Source organism: Micromys minutus, assembly GCF_963924665.1.
Source record: "Micromys minutus genome assembly, chromosome: 17".
Lineage (NCBI taxonomy): Eukaryota > Metazoa > Chordata > Mammalia > Rodentia > Muridae > Micromys > Micromys minutus.
The window spans coordinates 26,442,304-26,466,285 of NC_137952.1; the positions used below are offsets into that span (position 1 = coordinate 26,442,304).

At 41.1% G+C, this 23,982-nt stretch overlaps 1 protein-coding gene across 1 annotated transcript in view; it reads left to right on the forward strand.

Annotated features, from left to right (window-relative positions):
- The window catches only part of BUB1B (BUB1 mitotic checkpoint serine/threonine kinase B), a gene marked incomplete at both ends in the record, with an annotated part of 57,900 nt that extends 34,182 nt beyond the window's left edge, over positions 1-23,718 (forward strand). Inside the window, 14 exons of the mRNA XM_080930927.1 lie at positions 378-490; positions 5,287-5,402; positions 6,387-6,436; positions 8,053-8,110; positions 9,109-9,217; positions 13,158-13,420; positions 14,164-14,300; positions 14,846-14,986; positions 15,406-15,506; positions 17,641-17,790; positions 19,228-19,370; positions 21,071-21,245; positions 22,068-22,174; positions 23,487-23,718. Of these exons, the coding sequence (XP_080787053.1) occupies positions 378-490; positions 5,287-5,402; positions 6,387-6,436; positions 8,053-8,110; positions 9,109-9,217; positions 13,158-13,420; positions 14,164-14,300; positions 14,846-14,986; positions 15,406-15,506; positions 17,641-17,790; positions 19,228-19,370; positions 21,071-21,245; positions 22,068-22,174; positions 23,487-23,718 (1,895 nt within the window). The remainder of the gene's footprint in view (positions 1-377; positions 491-5,286; positions 5,403-6,386; positions 6,437-8,052; positions 8,111-9,108; positions 9,218-13,157; positions 13,421-14,163; positions 14,301-14,845; positions 14,987-15,405; positions 15,507-17,640; positions 17,791-19,227; positions 19,371-21,070; positions 21,246-22,067; positions 22,175-23,486) is intronic.
- Between the last annotated feature and the right edge of the window lie 264 nt (positions 23,719-23,982).

Below are 23,982 nucleotides of genomic sequence, written 5' to 3' on the forward strand. Positions count from 1 at the left end.
CACACTCTACCACAAGCCACATTCCATGCCCTGTTCTATAGACTTTTATGTTTTTGAGAAAGTCTTGCTTGTAGCCCCAGCTAGCTGAGAACACTATGATTCTCTTATTACTTTGTGTGTTTCTGACATATTTGGATATTAGCTTCTTATGGCCAAGGATTTTATTTCATTGGAACCTATTTTCTATTGTACTTGTGCATAGTAGGTATTTTTTTCCTAGACTAGATATGCAAAAGAATAGAGAAGCAGACCTCAGATTGAGTCCTTGTTCTCTTTTTCATTAGTATTGACATGTACACCGAGGGGATGAGTCTGAGGCAAGTTTTACAAGATTAGTTGTGAAGAAGAAATGCCTCAACTAATTTCACTGTTTCTAGCTGAACTGTTGACCAGTGCAAAGAAGAGGGAAGAAATGCAGAAGCAGATTGAAGAGATGGAGAGAAAGCTGAAAGCAATCCAGACTATTCAGCAAGAAAGAGCTGGTGACCAGGTACATTTTTATTTTATTTTATTTTATTACTACTATTTAATTCAGAAAACTCAGGCATGCCAGGCAAGAGTTCTACCTTTGATGTACATGCCCAACCTAAAAAAATTTTTGGTAGTTTCTTAGTTACTACTAGCAGGAAAGTAATTTAACAAGAGACTTCAAATGGGATTTATGACCTGTGAAATAAGTGATATAATTCATTGACTTCTCAAGTATATTTTTGTTGTTAATGCTGATATTAGCTTTCTATTTTAGTCATGGGCCATTAAAATGGGGTTAATTTGTAAAATGTAATATATACTTACCACTACTCAGTTGAGTACAACAGTACCAGTTGGACTAGGAACCTAAACTATTGGCAGGACTATATCCACAGACTTTTCTACCTATATCCAAGTTCCTAAAATAATGATTGTGAAATTGAATTATTTATGAATGAATGCCTAGCCAAAACTTTTGGCTCATTCCTACTAGCTCATAACTCAATTATCCAGTTTAAACTAGTCTAAATCCTGCGACATGATTAGTTACCTCTCCTCAGGTTCATGTATCTGTCTCCTCAGAGTTTGGGACAAATCTTTTCTTATTCCTGACTCTATCCCAGTTTCCCTCTCCCTATTGGAACTCCCGTCTCCTATTTTCTGGCTCGGCTCATTGGCCAATCAGCTTTTAATTTACAGGCAATGCTTTCATGCAGTACACAGGAGACTTTTCTCTATGTTTCCTCTCCTTAATCCAATAAAAGGCTCTTTCTTTTTCAATAATAAACTATAAACAATAATAACAATTATGAAAACATCAGGTAAGATTTTATTCACAGCGTCCAGCTCATATGTAGTTGGCACCTTGGAGAAAGTATTCTATTATCTGTTCTGTCTTGCTGATTTCAGAGTTCTGTACCTAAATTGTTTTTCTATCATAACTTGCATTACTGACCTGAAAACATCTTAAATCCTGACAACTTGAGTTTAATTGTGAGACTATAACTACTCTTCAACCCCATCAGATACTTGAGTAGGAATAAATATACCTGAGTGTGCAGGAAGTGCAGGCAAGCAGCTTCCAAAACTATAGAGAAGACAGAGAAACTGTTCAGCCCCTCAAAATTGTCTCTATAACACTGGAGTGTCCATCTTCGGCCCTCTGGCCCAGTCCATCTGATAGACTTTTCTGTGACATAGAGATTGAGCAGGGCTGCTTACTGTGTCTTGGCAAAGCTTGGCAGTTGACTTCCCTGTGTCTCATGTGTCCAGTTTGGACGGCATGCTGTCAGCAGTTGAAGCAATAGCAGTGGTGCCCAGTGTCTAGCTTTGCCACTTTTGAAGCAAACTCCACAAGGAGGATCTTCATTGCTCATCTTCTGTGAAGCAGAGTGGGAGAGCTGCCAGGAGAAAAAAAGGCCTTTTATGTCTTATTAATGACTTCCAGCTATTTTCTCTCTGTTTAACTTTGAAAACATCGAACTAGAGTAATTAGTTAGAGTTGTATATAATATGACCACGAATTTGATTGTCTGACTACTAGCTTTTTTTAGTCATCCTAAACATTTTGCAGTAGCAGCTTTCAAGGACTAGAACTTCACATTACATAGGTACAATACCTTAAACAAGAGTTGAAACATATACATAGTATGTTGTAGCAAAATATAATTCTACCTGTATTAACATACAAAGCCCATACCAATGTAAAGTATTTCTCTTGTTAATATTCTTTGATCTAAAAGTAGATTTAGTAATCTACTCTTTTGTCTTGTTATTCCTATATTATTCCTTTATCCCTCTTTTTTTCTTTGCATCCCTTCTCCCCTCTTTCCCCCTAACATTAGATAGGAGAAAAAGGATAGATGAAAGAAAAAGAGGAAAAGAAGTCCCTGAAGCTAACCTTCTTTGTTTTGTTTCTTCCCTGCCCAAGACCAGAAATATTTGTAAATGTTCCCCTTAAATGAAGACCAACATCCAATATTCATTGAACTACCAAAAACCACCCAGCCCTTGTCTTGGGAAGGAAGCATCACTTTCTTAATTGTTTTCTGCTATCTGGGGGCATCATTTTCCTTTTTGGGGTGTGGGGGACTAAGAAAATTGTGATATTGGTTAACCTTAAGAAAGCTATCTGTAGCATTTGCTGTCCAGTCTCTGTGAGCTGAGGAAGCTGATGGTTTAACTGAAGTCCTGACTAAAATGGTCTGTGATGCCAGTTGATCTAGCTAGCTGTTTTCAAATTGTCCCAGATGTAGATTTGTGAGAAAACAGCACTGAGTCAGTCTGAGGTAGGATCAAGCAAGATACTGGAGTAAATATGTCTCAGCTTGTCCGCATCCTTCTCAGCATCCCCAAGGGTGAATCTTGTCAGAGCCTCTTTAACTTCATTGGTGCCTGTAAACATAAAAACTTTGGCAGGTAATATACGTTTCTGCCTTAACATATATATATGGAATGTGCACTGTGCACAGTAAGCTAAGGACGATTCTCTGCTGTCTCTACTCAGCAGGTGTGCCATCTGTAAGTTATTTTGAGCTATATAACTAAACTGTTAATACAAATTTCTACCAGTACCATTTGAAAGGATGGCATAGTTAGTCCTGAGGATTCTGTAGCCAACAAGATTGATTGGTTATGCATTGCTGAAATCCTGGGTGGAAACATTTTCATGTCTTAGCCAGTTTCAGAGCTGCTCCCATGGAGAGTGATCAGCAATTTACGTTACATGTTTTCTTCTTCTAGGTTTCTTTCTTCACAGGTGCAGTCTAGATCTTTAGGGGGTCTCCCCTGTCAAACCTGTTTTTATCAATTTGGAGAGAAGCCATAGCTTTTTTCTCCTGTTGTAACAAAGGCAAAATCTCTTACCCTAAAGTAACACATTTCTTTTCTTCCATTCTGAGGTTAGGACAACGACCTTCATATAAACAGGCTGATTTCCTTCGGTGGTTCCCCATGATACAGTTTCTCAGCAGCTGTGTCGTCTGTCTCATTGACAGTTTAAAAAATTAAAGTCAATAAAGCATTATTTAATCTGTCTCTGGGAAATCTCATATCTCCCTTCTGCTCTATGAGCATTTTCTTTAAAGTCCTATTAGATTTTTTAAAATAGTTCTTGACATGTAAGAGATATCTGCAACAGGCTTTACGCCATAATGCCTAAAATATTGTTGTTTTCTAATGGCTGCACTATCCGAGCATCATCAGCTGTGACCTGCAAAGCACTGCTAAGATAACTGCCAGCACTAATCAATGTGCCATCTCAGGATCGGCCTTTTTAGAATTTAAGGGAGAAGCCCATTGGAATTCTGAGTGTATCAACATGTGTACATACCTTAATTCTCTAACTGTGCAGAATAAAACATAATCTATTGTATGCCATCACTCTAAAGTAGCATTAAATCTAATTTGTATTCTTAATTTAAACATTGCGTTTCTATGGGTTGCCATTCTAATTCCTCAAGCCTTTATGAATTTTTCTTACCTGGAACTACATCTTTTGCTGTTAGTGTAGATTCCAAATTGGATTTTTCTGAAGGTTCTTTGTTTCATTTAAAGAATTCTCTAACCTCTGTTCTATGGCCCCCAATCTAGCATCCCATCTTTCAATTCTTTCCTTATCTAGATGTTTTATTCTGATCTGTCCTAAAAAGGATATATAAACGTGTAGTCATTACTATAAGAATAATTATTTGTATGCTGATAAGAGAAAAAAATTATATGGGATCCAGTTACAGTGTGTCATTGCATTTTCCATTTTAACATAGAAAGGATTTTTCTATTTAATTCCTAACTTTCTCCTCAAGGACGTTCTTATTTTCAGATTAAATATTTCTTTCTATGATACCTTTTTTATTCCCAGTGTTTGTATGCTTGTTTTCCCCTTTTATTTTCAAACTTAATACCTTACCAGTTCAGAAGTTTGGGGCTTTTGAGTCTCTCTGCATCTCCAGGATAAAGTTCCTTTTACCTTTATGTGTGTCTTATAGGCTCCTGTGGCCAACACGTGTCTATGGTGACTAACTGTTTCTTCGGCTCAGTCTAGCAGGCTGCCCTTATCAGTTCTGGACTGCAGACTCAGTTTGCACTTCCTAGAGAGCTGAGCCTCATTCATACCCTCGGGTTCTAACTGGAAGCTAAGCATATCTGCCCCAGCTCTGGGAAGTTTTCCTGCTCGTGGGACTTGCCTGAGGCTCAGCTTGTTCTCTCTTAAAGGGACTTAGCCTCCTGCACAGCTGGGAACTGCGTCTGGCCCTGGAAAGTGCTTATCCTGCCTTTCCAGCTGCTCTCACGACTTTCTTGCTGGTCTTTCTAAGCCTTCTCATGCCCGGTGCTTGGCTAGCATGCCCTTGTTGGACATGATTCTGTGCCCAAGTTCCAGAAATGACTTTTGAGACTGAATTATTTGTCAGTTTGTGCCTAGGCCAAAAGCTTTGGGTAATTCTACTAGCTCATTACCCAGTTATCCAGTTTAAACTAGTCTTTCCTGCCATGTGGTTAGTTACCTCTCCTCAGGTTCAGGTATCTGTCTCCTCAGAGTTTGGGACAAATCTTTTCTTATACTTGACTCTTTCCCAGAATTCCCTCTCCCTATTGGAACTTCCGCCTGTTTCCTGCCTCAGCTCATCGACAATCAGCTTTTTATCGATAGGTGATGCTTCCATATACTACACAGGAGATTCTCTCTGTAAGAGACCTTTTGTCTGATGTGGTTGGCAGATGTCTAGAAAGTGGTAAAGCAAATTTTAGTACTAGAACTTAAAAATAGCATTTTCTGTATGGGAGGGACATTTATTTTACTTATATTAATGTTAGCAGCAAGAAGAGAAGATGCTTACAAAGGACCCAGACAGATTGCAGATTGCTTCAGAGTCTCAGGAAATGTCGGGAGTGCCTCTGTCCTGTTCCATCTATCCACTCAGCTCGATCCCTGGGTAAGTCCCCTGTGGTGGAAGGCATAGTGCTCACAGATCATAACAAACTTGGATCTGGCTGCTTGGAGTCTCCTTAACCTCTTGCAGACCTGGGTGATGAGTTGTACAAACATTAACATAAGGTTTCATGCTAAGAGGGAATATATGATGCTGACTGGTGAAAATAAAAATAAATGTTGAGCCGTAAAGCTAACACTTGGGCGGAAGCAGGAGGATGGAGAGTTCAAGGCCAGATGCCTAACCTAGAGTTCATGACCCTGTCCCTACCCCACCCAAAGTGTAAAAGTGCTGACGCGTGTTTTGCAGCTCTAGAACTCAGTGTCGAAGGCAGAATGGTCAAGTCTGGGAGGAGGACGTACACCTAACGTACATTACAGACTTTACATGCAGTGTCCTCATCAACCCGGTCCAATTCTGTGTACCGTGAATATGTACTAATAAAAACACACACCTTTAATATCAGCACTCAGGAGGCAGAGGCAGGTGGATCTCTGAGTTTGAGGCCAACCTGGTCTACAGAGCAAGTTCCAGAGCAGCCAGGATTACATAGAGTAACTCTGTCTTATGAAAAAAAAATCAAAACTCAAATAATTACCACACCAAAAAATCTGTTCATACTAACTAACGTGCGTTCTGTGGTGCTGTTACTTCTGTTTTATAAAATTGGTGGCTTAACTTACTGTACTCTACTTTACTGTGCTTGTGTTATCAATATATTCATAGCATTTTTACTGTGTGATGGTTCCCTCGTCTGTATGACAGACAAGACTGTGTTTGATAGAAAGTCCTCGATCATTAAAAGCAGTATGGCCGATTGTGAGGCAGGTGCTGTTGTCTCTGTTTTGGGGAGGTAGCAGTTCCAGACCCCTGTCCACTGACTGCATTAGTTAGTGTGCCCTGGACAGTGTGAGCTTTTCTCTAAAACAGAAGTTCTTCTTGTGGGTATTGAACATTTTTTTTTCTTTTAAACACATTTCTTCACAGGGAAACTTCACCTGCTGAAAACATTTTGCAAGAACAGCCTGACTCCAAAGGTAAGTTGCATTTGACAGCATTTTAAGAAATGCAACAAACGTATTACATAGCAACAGTAAATGCTTTCCTTACCTATAATAAAATAATTATAAGACAGATTGGGCACAGTATTTATTACTGTGGTTTGAGAGAATATTTTCATAAGATTTTTCACTTCTTTGAAATACTTAGTTTAGGGCCAGCAGGTTACGGCACTTGATGTAGAACCCAAATCACCTGTTTTTATCCTCAGAACTTCACACAGACACTGACTACACAAATATGCTGATACATATGCAAAATAAGCAATGATTTTACTTTGCACTTAGGAATGACAGAAGTATTCCGCAGTCAGCTTGTAAGGAAAACAGCTCTTGGAGAGGGGGATGTCTTAAACTACTTTATATTCAGACTGGTTTTCTATTCTGCTAACAATATGTAACAATATGATAAAAGTATCAGGCTTCCCATCTGTTAATCTCAGTTGAAGATTCCAGGGTTTTTCTCTCAGTTTTTTCTGCATCAATGATTATTGTTGTGTAATAGCTACTAAAGAAAAAAACCTGTAAGCTATGAAAAATATAAGTAAAAGGAGACCTAAGAGCAGTCAGACAGCTCAGCAGTGATACTAAACGAAAGACTGAAGTGCACCAAGATGTTTTAATTGCTAAAACCATGAGGAGCCATTTAAACGTGAACCTAGTGTTCTCTGACTCTAACCTGGAATATGGAGGGATCGCAGAGCAGACAGACGCGTGTTCACAGCAGAGGGGCGATGGCTGCTGAGCCTGGCATAGAGAGATCACAAATGAATATAAAATAGAAGACTTGGGCTTTATTTCATACTTATCTGCACACTTATTTATCTGTGTGTGTGTACACATATGTCATGGCACATGTGGAGCTCAGGACAACTTTCAGGACTCAGTTCCAGGGATCAAGCTGAGGTTGTCAGGTTTAGCTTTTTATCTCCTGAGCCATCTCATCGGCTTCACAGGGCGTTTGCCTCATTGACATATACAGATCAGATTATACATTTCCAATTCAGACACATTTAAAAAAACACTGGAAATGGTTTCTAAAGTGTAGAGCTGGCTAGGTATTGAGAGATTGTTAGTTATATAGATTTATGTCTTAAATAATAAAAGCCTTTTTAAGGCTTAGAAGACACTGAAACATTTGCAGATGAAGTGAAGTGTTCTGAATCTGTCAGGCCATGTCGGGTTGCTTTTGGGGGTTGGTAGCAAGGCTGGGGAGCATAGAAGTAAGATCATGCATGTGGTTAGATAATTATTATGAAACAGTCTTTACCTTAGATGCTTTTCCTCTTATAAAAACAGATCTGAGGCTGACAGGATGGCCTAGTGGTTAGGGTACATGCTGCTGTAGAGAACCTCTGCCTGGTCCCCACACACATTGTGGTGGCTTTGAGGGTCTAAACTTTTTCTTACTCTTCAAACAGCTGAACTCACTGATCTCTATGTAATGTACCCCACACAAGACACATGCATGCATATGTAATTAAAATAAAATCATTTTTAGTTGTAGTTTTTCTTTCAAGCAACACAGAATTAATTACTTTCTATAGTTTTCTTGAAGAATGAAATACTCCTAAAACCTTTTTCTCTTTCTATAGGTCCCAGTATGCCTTTCTCCATTTTTGATGAGTCTGTTTCAGACAAAAAGAACAAAAGGTTTGGTTTTATTGTGTTTGTTTGTTTGTTATAAAGAAATATATCTTCCTATACATATATATACACTTTTTAACTTAAAATTTTAGATTTCTCAGGCTAGAGAGATGGCTCAGTGGTCAAGAACACTGACTGCTCTTCTAGAGGTCCTGAGTTCAAATCCCAGCAACCACATGGTGGCTCACAACCACCTGTAATGGGATCTGATGCCCTCTTCTGGTGTGTCTGAAGACAGTGTACTCACATGAGATAAATAAATAAATTCGTTTTTAAAAGAAGAACAAGAGGGTGGTCCTCTTTTAAAAAATTAGATTTTTAAAACTTAAAAAAATAAGTAATGTGTGTGGGTATTTTGCCTGTGTTATATCTGTACAAAATTTGTGTGACCAAGGTCGCCAGAAAAAGGTGTTGGATCCCCTGGAACTGAAGTTACCAAGAAGCTGTGAGTCTCCATGTTAGTGCTGGCAATGGAGACCAGGCCCTCTGCAAGAGCAGCCAGTACTTAACAGTGAGCCATGTCTCCAGCCCTTATCTTAGATTCCTTGAAAAGCTTTATTATATCATTTGTATATATATTTATAGTATATATATGTATTATATACACATGTATATTACATACATACATACATATTTATGGGGGTACGTGCCAGTCTATACATATGGAAACCAGAGGACAACTTTGTGAGTTGCATGTCTCTTTCTACCATTGGGTATCTCAGATACAACTCAAGTTAGCAGGGTTCTACTACAGAGCACTGTTGCCCACTGAACTGAGTTGTTCCTCAGTATCTCAGACTTGGGAGTGAGTGAGCGAGATACTGTGGTGTACATGGTAAAGGCTGGGAAGAAGGAATTGACATAGGAAGATAAGTTCAAGGCCAACCTGGGATATATAATACAACTTTATCTCAACAGACAACCAAAAAAGCACAAATGAGAAGTTTACTGTTATTTTGTTATGCAGTAACAGGGAGAGCTAACTGGAATATGTCTTTTTCCAGTCCTGCTACAAATGTTCCACAGGTTCTCAGTGCCCAGCGAAGACCCCTTACAGTTCTCAAAACTACAGAAGTCACCACTACAAATGAAGATATGTCTCCTGATGTTTGTGTAAGTTAACATAAATGGACTTAGTGAATTATCTCACTCAAATATCTCAGAGGTTTGGCATTTGGCTGGTTATATGGCTCAGCAGGTAAAGGCCATGCCTGATACCTGAGATGGGTCCCTGGGTCTCACATGGTAAAATGAGAAGGAACTCCCATAAATTGTCCTCTGACCACCGCATCTCTCTCTGACACACAGGTGGACAAATAGATGTAATAAAGTCAAACAAATGTTGAAACTTGCTTGTTGTATTCTCAGTCAGTGGGCAGTGGAATAGAAGAGAATCTCAGATTTATAGGCAGCCTAGGCTATGCAGTGAGTGGCAGGCCACCTTGAGCAGATATTCATAATTATGTTACCAGGGAAATGCCAATTAGAGCCACAGTGAGATACTACATTGTACCCACTGTAATGCCTATAATCAAGAGACAGATACTAACTAACACATGCTTGGGGGAAAGATGTAGAAAAATTAGAACCTTCATACATTGCACGAACAGTCCTTTTGGAAAACATGGTGGTCATTCTTTAAAATGTTAAGCCTAGGGGCAGTTAAGGGCACTTGCTCTCACAGAACACTAATCTGGGTTTGCTTCCCAGCCCTAGTTAGTTGGCAGCCCACAACTGGCCAACCATTCACAGCCCTCTTGTGGATTCCTTGGGTACTGCACACACAAGCTAACATACACGTAGGTGAAACATCCATGCACATAAAATAAAAGCATAAAATAATTACTAGACAGGCGGTGGTGATGCACACCTTTAATCTTAGCACTGGGGAGACAGAGGGGGTGGATCTCTGAGTTTGAGGACAGCCTGGCAAAGCAGGTTCTGGACAGCTAGGGCTACACAGAGAAACCCTGTCTTGGAAAAAACAATGTTACTAATTAAACATATTTACTATAAGCCACAGCATATCTCATCTATGACATACCCACGTAACTAAACTCATACACATAGCAACCTAGATGTGATAACTAACGAGTAAATAAAATATACATCAGCACAGTAGCACATTACTTGATGATTCAGAGGAACGAGTGACAGACTGATATTTGTTACAGCATGGTTGGCTCTCACAGGAAGTGCAGGAAGCTAGGCATTTCAAGTAGTGAAATCATGTGTATGGAGAGAGTATTGCTTTGGAAGGGACGCCCATGCTGTCCTTGCCTAGTACAAGTAGTACGTTTTTCTCCACTCATAAACATAAAAGGAAATGTGTTGATCTGGTGTGATATAAAGAGAAGTGTCCACAATAAAATAGAGTAGTTAGGAATTATGAAGAAGGTGATGGCAAGACGCTGGTAGTGTAGTGTGCTTTCTTTCTACCAAAATAGCACACTGGTGTGAACACACTAGAACACTGAGATGCATGCTAAAGTGATAAATTATATCTCAGTATTAAGGGGAGGTTTTCACACTTGCAGTTATTTTTTTTCCAACATATATCTAACATGTCTTTTGTGACAATGGAAACATTATGTAGACCAACCATTTTTCCTTCCTCTTCTATTTTTTTTTTTCTTGTAATTGTTTTATGCTTCTGTTTGGGGAGTGCTTGCATGTGTATGAGGGCAGAAGTTCTTTATGTCATGTGAGGCGCAGGATTGAACTTGGGTCACCAGGCCTGGCTGTAGGTGTCTTTACTCCCTGAGCTGTCCCATGGCCTCCTATTCTGATCTATCTACTGTCATAGAGACTTGATAATACCAAGGTTAGAAAGACAGGATATAGGCATTCAGTCAGATAAAAAGACACTGGCACTGGAACCTCACTTGGTTGAAACTTTGGGGAAGGAAAACTCTCTGCAGATGAGCCTCAGGCATTGCTGGAGGGTGAAGAGAACGGGGGTGCGGGGGGGGGGGGGGGCTGAGTAGCTTCAGTGACTGCACTTCCTCTACATCCAAGGAAATGAGCAAAGTTACTGGGAGACAGTGACTTGTTAATACAGTTTTCCTTTTATTTACCTTTTTGATAGATATTTTATATCTGATAAAGTACACAGGATTTTAAAGCTAGATAGATGTAAATGTCAATGCTATTTTGTATCCAAAATGTAGAATTTCTAATGACTTAGAAGAGCCTAGGAGACTTTTTTATGACTGAAGGAAGATATATAGGCTCCATTCCAGTTTTGTGAGATTTGAATTTCCAGAGAAGGAATGGACACACTATGATCCCCTTTGTTTTAAATAATTTGGGAACGTTATTCTGTAATTCAGAAATTCTGATTCAGTTGGTTCCCTGGTTGCTATGTGATTGAGCATAGTGATTGAGTGAAAAGTGAAAAGCACAGAGACTGAGAAGAGCAGGCAGTATAGTATGTGTTGTGTTCTGGACAATACCACCCAGCGCAGGATGGCCTGCTAGGGAGGATCAGGCAGTTGTGGGTTCAGCTCTTCTGTGATGACTTGGTTTATTAATGTGGTTCTCCTTGTTCACTCTCTGCCTCCCTCTCCCTTCTCTCCCTTCTCCTTTCCTCTTTCTCCCTCTTTTCCTTTTGTTTTGCAATGTCTTCCTTGGATTTTTTTAAAGAAATATTTACCCACCCCTTCCCCAAGTCATATCCTAAATGTCTAAACTGGTAAATAGATCCATTAGTAGTATTTTATTTTACTTTAAATGCTAATTACTTATTTATGAATGTGAGTGTGTGTTTGTTTGTTTTGGTGTTTGAGGCAGGCCTGGTTTGAGCTGAGCTATTTTAAATCTACATTAACTGTCTCTTTGAGATATACCTCTACTGCTGCTTTCTTAATTTTGAGTCAGAAATTGTGTCCAAATGTGAAACTGTAGCTAATCTAGGAAATTAATACCTAGTATCTGCAAGGGTTAAGTGAGTGGACATTTCTTTCTTTTCCTTTCTTTCTTTCTTTCTTTCTTTCTTTCTTTCTTTCTTTCTTCCTTTCTTTCTTTCTCAAGATGTATTTATTTTATATATGTGAGTACACTGTAGCTGTCTTCATATGCACCAGATCCTATTGCAGATGGTTGTGAGCCACCATGTGGTTGCTGGGATTTAAACTCAGGACCTTTGGATGAGCAGTCAGTGCTCTTAACCACTGAGCCATCTCTCCATCCCCATGAACATTATTTATATTGTAGTAAGTATATAAAGTGGTTTAATCTCTCTGCGCAGCTAAGCAGTGCATGTTTAAAAAACAAAAACCCTGTAGTGTTTTTAACCTTTGAACTAGATAGTTATTTTAGAAATATTTATCTTAGGAACATTTAAATTATCATAAAAAATTGTGCATATTTTGAAATAGTTTTCAAGTGGTGGGAAATAGAGAATAACCTGAATTCAATCCCCAGGAGCCTCATGGAGGAAGGAGAAAAATGACTCATACAAACTGTCCGCCAACCTCCATACAGGACATGGCTCACATGTACTTTGTAGCCATCTGGTTGAGTGTTTTTATTTATAGGAATGTGTGTGGTTGTGTAAGTAAATGCTGTGTGTGTGTGTATGTGTGTGTGTGTGTGTGTTGATAGATCAGTGGAACCAAAAGAGAATACCAAATCCTTAGAGCTAAGCTGCCCCGGCATGGGTGCTGGGAACTGACCCTGGGTCCTCTGGAGAGCCATCAAGAACACTCTGAGCCCGCTATCCAGTCCCTGGAATACTTTTCGAGTGAGTGTCAGTTCTTCGGTGCTCAGGTAAAATTGTTTGGGGAAGGACACTAAGGTTTTCTGTCTGCTGAGTCCTGGTATATTTTTTGATGAAGTATAGTTTTCTTTGTTAACAAAATCATTTTCCTCAATTCTGTCTTGTGCTTTTTAAATTGTGTTTACTAGAGGGCCTGGTTTATTATTCCTAAATCCCATGTCAGTAATCTGATATCTACGGTTTTGTTTTTTTAATATGTGTGTGTGTGTGTGTGTGTGTGTTGCTTCACATTTGTTGAACTGTCCTAGCTAAAGTGCATTTGTTTTATTTTAGGATGAACTTACAGAAATTGAACCTTTGAGTGAAGATGCCATCATCACCGGTTTCAGGAATGGAACTCTTTGTCCCAACCCTGAGGACACTTGTGACTTTGCTAGAGCAGCTCGTCTTGCATCTACTCCTTTCCATGAGATACTGCCCTCAAAGGCCATCACTTCTGATCCCAAGGGACTGTTGCAGGAAGAGGATCTGGATGTGAAGGCCACTGAGAGTCACCACACGGTTCATCTCCAGACCCTCAGCATAAAGAAGCTGAGGTGATTGGATGTTTGCTCTCTTGGTCTGTGCGCTTATCAATACAGTGACCAGGCGTCAGGCTCTTCCTGTCTGCGCAGTGCTCAGTAAGAGAGAGCCTGTCCCGGGGTACACTGTCGGTGAAGGTTCGGTTGGTGTGGACTTGAGGATTAGAAGGAGTAAATTATGATGCTTATGAGACTCGGTAAGGAAGGAGAGGTGACTCGGCAGTTAAGAGCACTTCCTTGGATTTGATTTCCAGCACTCACATGATAACTCAACTCTGTAACTCCAGTTCTCGGGTATCCATTGCCCTGTTCTGACCTCTACATGAACCAGACACGTGAGCAGAATGCCCATATACATATATTAAATACATCTAAGACTTCTTTATCTATTTCTGGTTTGGGAAAAATGTGCTTTAAAAGCGAAACTAATAAAATTTCTATTAGAAGATGAGTTCAGTATAAAATTTATAATTTAAAAATGTATAAAGTTAGGATCTAAAGAGATAGCTAGTGGTTAAAAGCATTGGCTGCTCCGGCAGAGGTCCCGGGCTCAGTTCTTGGCGCCTACAATGCTACCTCCCAACCCTGTAACTCCAGGGATTTGACATCCTCTTGTGGTTCTGTGGGTGCTTTCCCCACACTGGTGCACTGGCGTGCATGCAGGCAAAACCCTTATCAAAGGAAATGGGTCTTTATAAAATTTTGACAGAAGTTGGTGTATACTGTCCCTGACGAAGCTTCACTCTTGTTTCTTGCAGCCCAATTATTGAAGACAGCCGTGAGGCCACCCACTCATCCGGCTTCTCCAGGTCTTCTTCCTCGGCTACCAGTACCTCCTCCATCAAAGGCTTTCAGACTCTGGAAAAGCTGGAGCTGACTAATGACATAGCAGGGAGTGTTCCAGCCCCAGGCAAGCTGCTGAGTCTGCTTGGGGACCATTCGATTCCTCCGCAGGCTGACCTGTAAACCAGTAACACTGCTCTAATTGTGCAGTTTCCCAAACAAACCAGTACTAACTCAACTTCATTTCATACGCCCAAGGCAAATGAATGTGGTCAGGTCAGCACTGTTGATTTTGTAATGTTGGAGTTCCCCTCCCCTCCGCTTTTCTGTTTTTATTTTTGTTTTGTTTTCCTGAGACATGGTTTCTCGGTGTAGTGCATGTCCTGGATCTCTCTGTAGACAGGGCTGGCCTTGAAATTAGAGATCTGCCTGCCTCTGCCTCCCAGACAGACAGGCAGACAGATCATACAAAGGCTTAAAAACTGGCATCAGGTCTCCAGGAGCTGTGGTTATAGGCACTTGTGAGCTGTGAGACATAAGCCAAACTCAGATCCTCTGGAAAATCAAGAAGGGGCTCTTAACTACCAAGCTCTCTGTCCAGCCCCTTTACTGCTGTGTTTCACACTAATTTTTATATTCTTCAACTTTTCTCCACAGAAAGTGCTGTTCAGTCGCCCTGGTGCACACATTATCGCCTACAGCTGTTAAAATCTCTACCGGAGTTAAGTGCTTCTGCAGAGTTTTCTGTGGAAGACAGACCGATGCCTCTGCTGGAAATAGGGAAAGAAGTGGAGTTAGGTAAGTGGTGCTGAGTGCTTGTCCTTTTGCTTGTGACGGTACATACAGACAAGTGGCTTGAGTGCCACCAGCCCTTGAAAACTGTTGGCAATAGAGGGTTAGCACATTGATACATTCATGCCACAGCAACAGCACTTTTATTTGCCTCTTTCAATATTTTTTCTTAGATTTATGTATTTTACTTAATGTTTTGCCTGCGTTTTTGTGATGCCTGTTGGATCCCTCAGAACTGGGGTTGCAGATGGTTGTGAGGTAGCATGTTGGTGCTGGGAATTAAACCCAAGCCCTCTACAAGAGTGATTAGTCTTCTTACCTGCTGAGCCATCTGTCCGGGGCTCCTTTGGATTTTTATATACATGACTTTGAAAAAAGTATTCTAGATGCTACTCATGACTTTAAAATGGATCCAAACCTCACAGGCCATGAAGATTACTGCATCAAACAAGAGCACCTGACGTGTGAAGACTACAGGTTATTCTGGGTGGCACCACGAAACTCTGCAGAGCTGACCATGATAAAGGTGAGCTGGCCCTTTGCAATCTCACCACCTTGTAAGTAAGCAAAGAAGACAGTGTGTCCTGTGGTACTATAAATCCTGGGATCAGAGACACCAAAAAGTCAGTCACCTTTCTAGGTCAAGGTCAGAGCTAAGAAGTGAGGGACGCATGGGAACAGACGCTTGTGTTAATCATACTAAGTATTCTCTTGACTTTATCTTTCTGAGGAAATGTGCCCTGGAGTGTGTGGATTGCTCCCTCTGGACAGGTTGTATTCTAGTCGTGACACACATCAAGGATCACCTTCAACTCTCCGTTCACCAGCACTATGAGGAAGCCTCATTTTGTTTTCTTATATTGGAACACAGATACCTTTTTTCTCCCATTCTTTCTTGGTTTAACTGCTCTTTAGAAAAGTACATCCTTTAGTTGCTTTCTGAGGAATCAACGGCAAAAGTTTTTAAGGGCTGGAAAGATGGCTCAGTGGTTAAGAGCACTGACTGTTCTTCCAGAGGTCCTGAGTTCAAATCCCAGCAACTACATAGTGGCTCATAACCATCTATAATGGGATCCAATGCCCTCTTCTGGTGTGTCTAAAGACAGCTACAGTGTACTTATATATAAATTTTTTTTTTAAGTTTTTTAAATCCTCTGGATCTAGAAATTTCTTATTCTCTATCTTTTCATGATTGGTAGTATGACCATATATGGAATTCTTTGTTAAGATTTTTCTTTAAAATTTTAATTCCTTCTTTTATAACCATGCTTGATTTTGTTTATTTTCTTATCACTTGGCTGACTGGTTTTTGGTGTATTTTTTCCTACAGCTTTGGAAACAATATAGGCATTGCATAGGCAAACATCATACCACTGAGCCACATCCTCACCTCACCTTTGAGATCTTCTGCTCTCCTGATCTTTTTTTTTTTTTAAACTCAGCAAAGCAATCTTGTTTGCAAAAGGATGTGCTAGACCCTAAACCAAGCACACCTGGACACAGACACGCGTTTGGTTTTTATTCTAATGGATGTAGTGATGTGGTGACTGTGCCTTTGCCCAATTGGCTGGGGTCCAGCCTCACAATCTTTAGCTTCTGGCTAGTATTAAAAGAACCAGGAAGAAGGGATGAAGGAAAAGGGGTCAGGAGTCAGCCACTCTGCCATTAGGTAGGGCTTTCATGTGAACAGAAGTTTACCCCAGTGGGAGTCAGTCATCTTGGTGTTATAAGATAAAGGTCATTATGTAGGCCTGATTGGCCTCAAATCAGTAATCCTCCTGTCTCTGCCTCCGGAATACTTGGATTACAGGTGTGTGTCCCCATGTCCAGCTGTCATTTAATTCTAGTGGCTTAGTGTGGAATTCCTTCCTATCTCTAGATCCTAGAAGTCTTGTTTGTGGCCAGTGTGTAACAGTTCCATGCTTTGATATTTGATAGGAGTCTATTTTCATCCATGTGCTAGCTCGTACTGTGTTGCCTGTAGTTTTAAAAGCATGTTACCGTTTTAGCCCGGGAGCTGCAACTGCACTACCAGCCCCTCCTGGCTCCCTTTTGCTCGGTCCCCAGCCCAGCTTCCTGTTCTAACCACCTTTGCTCCCGCTTGGCTCTGGCTTGGCTCCATGATAGGCTGCTTTCAGCTTCTGTCTCTTCCTGCCTTTGCTCAGGAGGGATTTCATTACCAGCCAATAGCCGAGACCCTAGACTCCACGGCTAAAGGACACACAGACAGCTTTATTATGTCAGAACTTGCCAGCTAGGCACAATTGCTGGGCACAGACTCTCCTGCCTGGGAAGCTGTGCTCTCATGAATTACTATCTCCATTTCCCCCCTGTCCTAACTTAGTGGCTTGTATCATCAGCTAGCCTCTGCCTTACATGATTTTACATAATTGTTGTATGCTTCTCGTTCCAAAGCATAACAGAAAAGGCCCCCACTCTTCCCTTGCATCTGCCTTTTCCTCCTGGGACCTGGAAATCCCATCTGTACCTTCTACCCAGCAACTGGCTCCTGGCCTTCTTTATTGACAAGTCAAGAACCAATTAGGGAACTAGACCTTAAATCCAGGGCTACATTGTGAGATCTTGTCTCCAACTGTGTTTTCAATCAACCAGCCATCAGCTTGTTCTAATTGCCCTTCCCTGTTAACTATGTCTTACAGGCATCTTCTCAGCCTATCCCGTGGGATTTTTATATCAACCTCAAGTTAAAGGAGCGTCTGAATGAGGACTGTGACCAGCTCTGCAGCTGCTGTCAGTACCAAGATGGTCATGTCGTTTGGTACCAGTATATAAACTGTTCCACCCTTCAGGTCTGTGACAATCCTAAACACATACATCTATGAATGAGATGGCTCAGCAGGTGTGGCACTGGCTGCCAAGTCTAATGATCTGAGTGTGATCCCTAGAACCACAGTTGTGATAAGAGAATTAAATCCCGTAATTGTTCTCTGCTTTCTACTCCCACATCATGGCCTGTGTACATATACACACACACTTACACAGTCACACAGAGGGGGGTGATATAATTAAAATTTTAAGATACTTAATACAAAATCCCTTTCGATCATCTAGAAATAGACCAGCCAGTGGTGGTGGTGCACACCTTTAATGCCAGCACTGGGGAGGCAGATGGATCTCTGAGTTCAAGCCCAGCCTATGGATTGAGTTCCAGGATAGCCAGAGCTATACACAAAGGGAAACCTTGTCTCAGAAAAAAAGAAAAGAAGTCCAGTTTTAAGTTTTATTTATTTAACATTTAGTGTGTGTGTGTGTGTGTGTGTGTGTGTGTGTGTGTGTGTGTGGTGTACATGTGGAGATTTAAGAATAAAGTCAGTTCTCCTTCCAATGCATAAGTTCTAGGGATCAAACTTAAGTCAGGAGGATTAGTGGTAAGGGCATATACCTGGCTGGCCTTGAATTTATGGACATTTTTCAACCTCAGGCTTCCAAGTTCTAGAATTACAGGTGTACCATCTGTAGAGAAAGACAAAGTCAATTAAAAATTTAAAGTATTAATGACTTTTCTAGGGTAGTACGTGGTTAGTTGGTTGCTTGCTTTTTTAGTGTTGAGGATTGGCAAGAGCCCAGTACAGTCTAGGCAACCACTGAGCTGTATGCCCACCTTCTTCTCCACGTGGCTTTGATCAATTACCTATTTGATAGACGTTATCATTTTGTCTTGAGAAATGGGAAGAGGGGGCAGGAAGAAGAAATGAACAGGTCACCTAACTATCAACTCTTCTATAACTTATCAACTTATTTAAAGCAAAATACAATCTGTGTCTTATACTGTATTGTGTCCTCTGAAACCTTTAAAAATTCAGACACAATATATCATTTTATTCTTTGCTGTGTTCTTTAAGTTTTGCTACCAACATGATTTTGTTAATGTTTTACTTTGTGTGTGTGTGTGTGTGTGTGTGTGTGTGTGTGTGTGTGTGTGTGTAAGTGAGCATGCAAGTGTCTCTTAGAACAGCTTGCAGGAGTCCTTTCTCTCTGTCCATCTTATAAATCTCATGGATCAAAAAGGATTTCCAGCTTGGCAGCAAGCACCTTTACCTTTTCTTCAGTTCTTCATCCACAGTCTTACTAAATCCTTATAGTCTTGAGGAGACCTTAGGGTTACAGTTGGCAGGGACCCAACTGCATTCCAGCAGGGAACGAAAGGAATTCACACAGCAGCGGTCATCGGGGTGTGGGCTGCAGATGCGACAGCCTGAGAAATAGTTTTCTCTCTTTGTTTTCAGGATCTTCTCCAACACAGAGAATTTGTTACTCATGAAATAATAGTGTTGATTATTTATAACCTTTTGGCAATAGTGGAGAAGCTACACAAAGCTGAAATAGTGCACGGAGACTTGAGTCCCAGAAGTCTGATCCTGAGAAACAGGTTGGTCCTTTTTATATTTCTTCATTGACTGCTTTTTTTAAAAACATGAGTTATTCTCATATTTATACCTTTAAAAAAGGCATGGGAGAGTCCGCTAATACGTGTCTGCACCATGTGCATGTCCAGTACCCACCAAAGACTGAAGGAGTCAGCAGCATCTCTGGAACTGAAGTTACAGATGGTTGTGAAGCTGCCATGTGGGTGCTGGGAACATATAGGTGCCATGTGTGTGGACATATAGGTGAAGGGTGCTTGCCTTGCACGCACAAAGCCTGGGCTCCAATTGAACACTAGGAAAACAATGTAAAAGGACATTTTCTTTTATTTAACAAAATTGACAGGAAATACTATATAGAGTTATAACTACTAAAACCAGAAAGCTTTTTGTTTTATATATATATATAATTTTTATTTTTTTAATGAATGTTTGTCTGCATGTATGGACGTGTACTACCTGCATGCTTGATGTCATTAGAGGTTAGGAGAGGGCATGGGATCCCCTGGAGCTAGAATTAGATGGTTGTGAGCTTCTGTGTGGATTATAGAAGTTGAGCTCTGGTCCTCTAAAGAACAATAGCGCTCTTAACCCTGAGCCATCTTCAGCCCCCAAGAGGTGACTTTTGAAGTCAGTTAGTGTGCAAACTTTGTGAGGAAAATGAGATTGTGAGGTAGGAATATTGCTCAGTGGTAAAGCGATTTCTATCCTGGGCTTGACCCCTTAGAGGGAGAGGAGAGAGAGGTTCTGCCTGTGGCAATACTGATAGCCGAGAAGAGAGCTAGAGAAAGGCCATGGTTCTTTATTCTTTAGTGAAGCACTCTCCCAGGTCTAAGTGGTCATAGTTTATAAAAGCAAACTTAGGTTGGGTCTGTGCCAAGGGAAAGTGGGAACTGCTGTAAATGTGAGATCCTCCTGCTGGAGAGGGCTGTGGGTGAAGAATGTCCCTTCGGCACATCGATTCTAGACAGCCATAGCAAATAGCTCATGTTAAGAAATACACTTAACTTGATAGTAAGTTTCTTATGAGGTAAAAGATAAGGTTACAAATAAAAGTAAAAATATGATGTTGGTTTCATCAAAACACTATAGTTAGCAGTTCACTAGAAAATGAGCTTATGGGGCTGGAGAGATGGTTCAGTGGTTAAGAGCACTGACTGCCTGAGGTCCCGAGTTCAGTTCCCAGCATCCACATGGTGCTTCACAACCATCTGTAATGGGATCTGATGCCCTCTTCTGGTGTGTCTGAAGACATCGACAGTGTGCTCATACATACAAAATAAATAAATAAAATCTTTTTTAAAAAAGAAAGAAAACGAGCTTATAAATTGTTTATTAGACTTGAGAGGTAGAGCCTTTGCTACTTGGAAAGCCCACTGTTGCAGTGAACAGGAAGGGCTGTGACAGCTGAGTGGGCAGAGCTCACTTCTAATGCCTGTCCTTACTGCATTCTATAGAAGCTTGAGAATGTTCTGAGGCAGCCATGCACTAGATGTGGTTTAGATTAGATTCCTTGTGACCAAAGCAATCTTAATCCTTTGGGCTGGCCTGGCCAGTACTTCTATGTGTGCATTTTCACAACTAACCACTGGAAGGCACTGTTGGCAAGGCTAAGATACACCTGCAGTCCTTTCGGAAAGAAAAGGCCGTTTCTGCAGCTGCTTTCTGAGCTTGTTTTCTGTTTTCTCCTCTTGCATGTCCTCAGAATCCACGACCCCTATGACTATATAAATAAGGACGACCATGCTGTGAGGATCGTGGACTTTTCCTACAGTGTTGACCTGAGGGTGCAGTTGGATGTGTTTGCCTACAGTGGCTTTCGGACTGCACAGATTCTGGAAGGACAAAAGATCCTGGCTAACTGTTCTTCTCCCTACCAGGTAAGTGGAAGACAAGCCTGGACAGATGGAGAGCATCCTTAACCTCTTCCTTGTCTAGGTGAGCTGTGAGCGTTCACTGTCCTTCCTGTCAGCGTGCTCAGGGATAGAAACATACACATGTAAATACATAGCTGAGTGGCTCACGTGCTCCAGCCATCCGTGTCATCTGTAATCACTCTCACTCCTCACTGTGCAGTAAGAACAGCCTGTGTGCTCCGTATACATGAGGCTTGGGAGGATGGAATGCAGTGCTGTGTATCACATGATTGTATCATGTGCAAGCATATCTTCTGACTTAGCTCTATCATAGGGTATCTGCTGACTGGATCCACAGTGTGTACCTGAAGTGGTCATGTAGCCACAGTAGATCACAGCGGGAGTCCATGCAAATGTACGAGGTGTCCTGATGTGATTTGGTAATCCAGATAATCCACAATGACAAATCTGTTGTCATTGGTTCTTAAAAATAACCCCTTAAACTGGCCAGTGGTGGTGCACACCTTTAATCCCAGCACTTGGAAAGCAGAGGCAGGCTGACTTCTAACTTGGAGGCCAGCCTAGTCTACAAAGTGAGCCCTAGGACAGCCAGGGCTACACAGAAGAGCTCTGTCTCAAAAAGGCAAAATCGTAATAATAGTCCCTTAAATAATGTGTGATCATTTCTTTGGGGAGCTTCTCCCTGTTCTGTAAGGATAGAAATGTCTACTAAAGATATGTCATGGGATAAACAGCTGAGCTCAGCCGTGCTTTTCAGCACTGTCTGAAGGAGTTCATGATGGCAGCAGAGACCGGTATAGCTCATGGAAAGCTTTGTGATTTCAGGTTGATCTGTTGGGGATAGCAGACCTAGCACACTTACTGTTGTTCAAGGAACACCTGCATGTCTCCTGGGATGGGCACCTCTGGAAACTTAGCCAAAATACCTCTGAGTAAGTATCTGGTCCTACAGGGTTTCCCCCCATCCCAGTAGTTTGTCCTCTCTTCAGTGGTCTCTGCTGTGGTGGCAACCTGAGTTTTAAAACCAAGTACTGTGGTTCCAATGATGTCTCTGTGTTCACTTTAGTGTCTGCAGAGCACCTAGAACAGGGAAAGGAATGGCAAGTTGCAAACAAGACATAGACTGCTCAGACTTTAGAGCATTCGGAACCTTGCCATGTCATATAGCCATATGGAAGTTTCTTAGAAATATTTCAGAAACGTTTTAGAAAAACTAAGTTTTCTAACCACCTAGTGTTAGTCTTTTTAACAGCTGTTTCTCAAAAGTCAGTTGTCTTCTGAAGAGAGTTAAATTTCCAAATTGTATACTGACTTTAGATTAGCCTCTGTGTAATGATTAGGTAGAACCAGACTACAGAGCAGTCTCCTGGTGCAGAAATATGTGTTTGGGAACTTTTTATATATCTTATGTACCGCTTTAACTCACCTTTGCCAATGGCTTCCCCGCATAAGCTCATCAAGTAATGACATACTGCCTCCTTGTTCTCAGGTTTGTTTTAATTTTAAATCAATATTGAAGATTTAATGTTTCTTCCCTGCTTTCTTCTCCCAAACATTAAATTATATTTTCTTCTTCATGTGATTTGGAACTTGGTCAAACACATTTGTCTCTTGCATGTATTTTTAAAAGTAGGTTTGATTTTGACATGTTGGCTAAAGCCTTTAACCCCAGCACATGGAAGGCAGAAGCTCAAGGCCAGCCAGAGCTCCGCATGGAGACATTGTTTCAGACAACAACACAGATAAATAAGTTAATGAAATTGCTTGAAGCAATGTGCAGGGTTAACAGGCATCTTAGGCTAGCTGTGGACCTGCTAGATGTAGTTAATTAACACAAGCGGAAATAGATAGGTGTGGCTGTGCTGGCCTTTGTTCAACACCCCTGCGAGACAAGGAGAGTAAGAACAAGTCACTTTAATCAAGTTGGGATTCAGAGAACGGAGGCTGACAGAGCCTGAGGTGGGAGTGATGTCTTCATGACCTGCAGTGAGAAAGCTAGATGAAGTATCTTTTGTTTCTTTGTACCCTTTGTGGAGGAAAAGTGCCCTTCTGTGTGTGATCAGGGTCACCATGGAAACTTATTTTTATAGTTCTTCCCTGTTCATTCAAGAGTGTCTGAATGGTCTCCAGCCTTAGATCTCTAGGTATTATTACTGTTTCACTTTGGCACGCTAATGTACTACTGAGTTGAACTGATTTTCACAAACCTGATCATGATATAAATGATTTTTTATACTTTCTTAGGTTAAAGGACGGTGAACTGTGGAATAAGTTCTTTTTGCGGATTCTGAATGCCAGTGACAAGTCCACAGTGTCTGTTCTGAGGGAACTTGCAGCAGAAATGAGTGGGGCTTTTGATACCACATTCCACAGCAACCTGAACAAAGCCTTGTGGAAGTTGGGGAAGGTAATTAGTCCGGAAGCTTTGCTCATTCAGCAAGGCAAGCAATCAAGTCTCTCGAGGAACCCTGCCTAAGCCAAGTCTGTGTTGTGAAACACTGGTCTGGAGGGCTGTGATTGACTTAGACACATTACCAGAGGGTCACACTCAGTAGCACAGGTTTCCACAGGTGGCTGTGCTCCAGCCCTCGAGTCCATACAAACAGCTACTTGTTGACCCTCTGGTCTCTGCCTTTTCTCTTTTGTAATTTTGTAACATGTACTCTCCCTCTCACCACCTATTTGATAATAAAATTGTTTTTGTTACATTTCTGCTGCAGCCATCTACAGTTGCAAATCA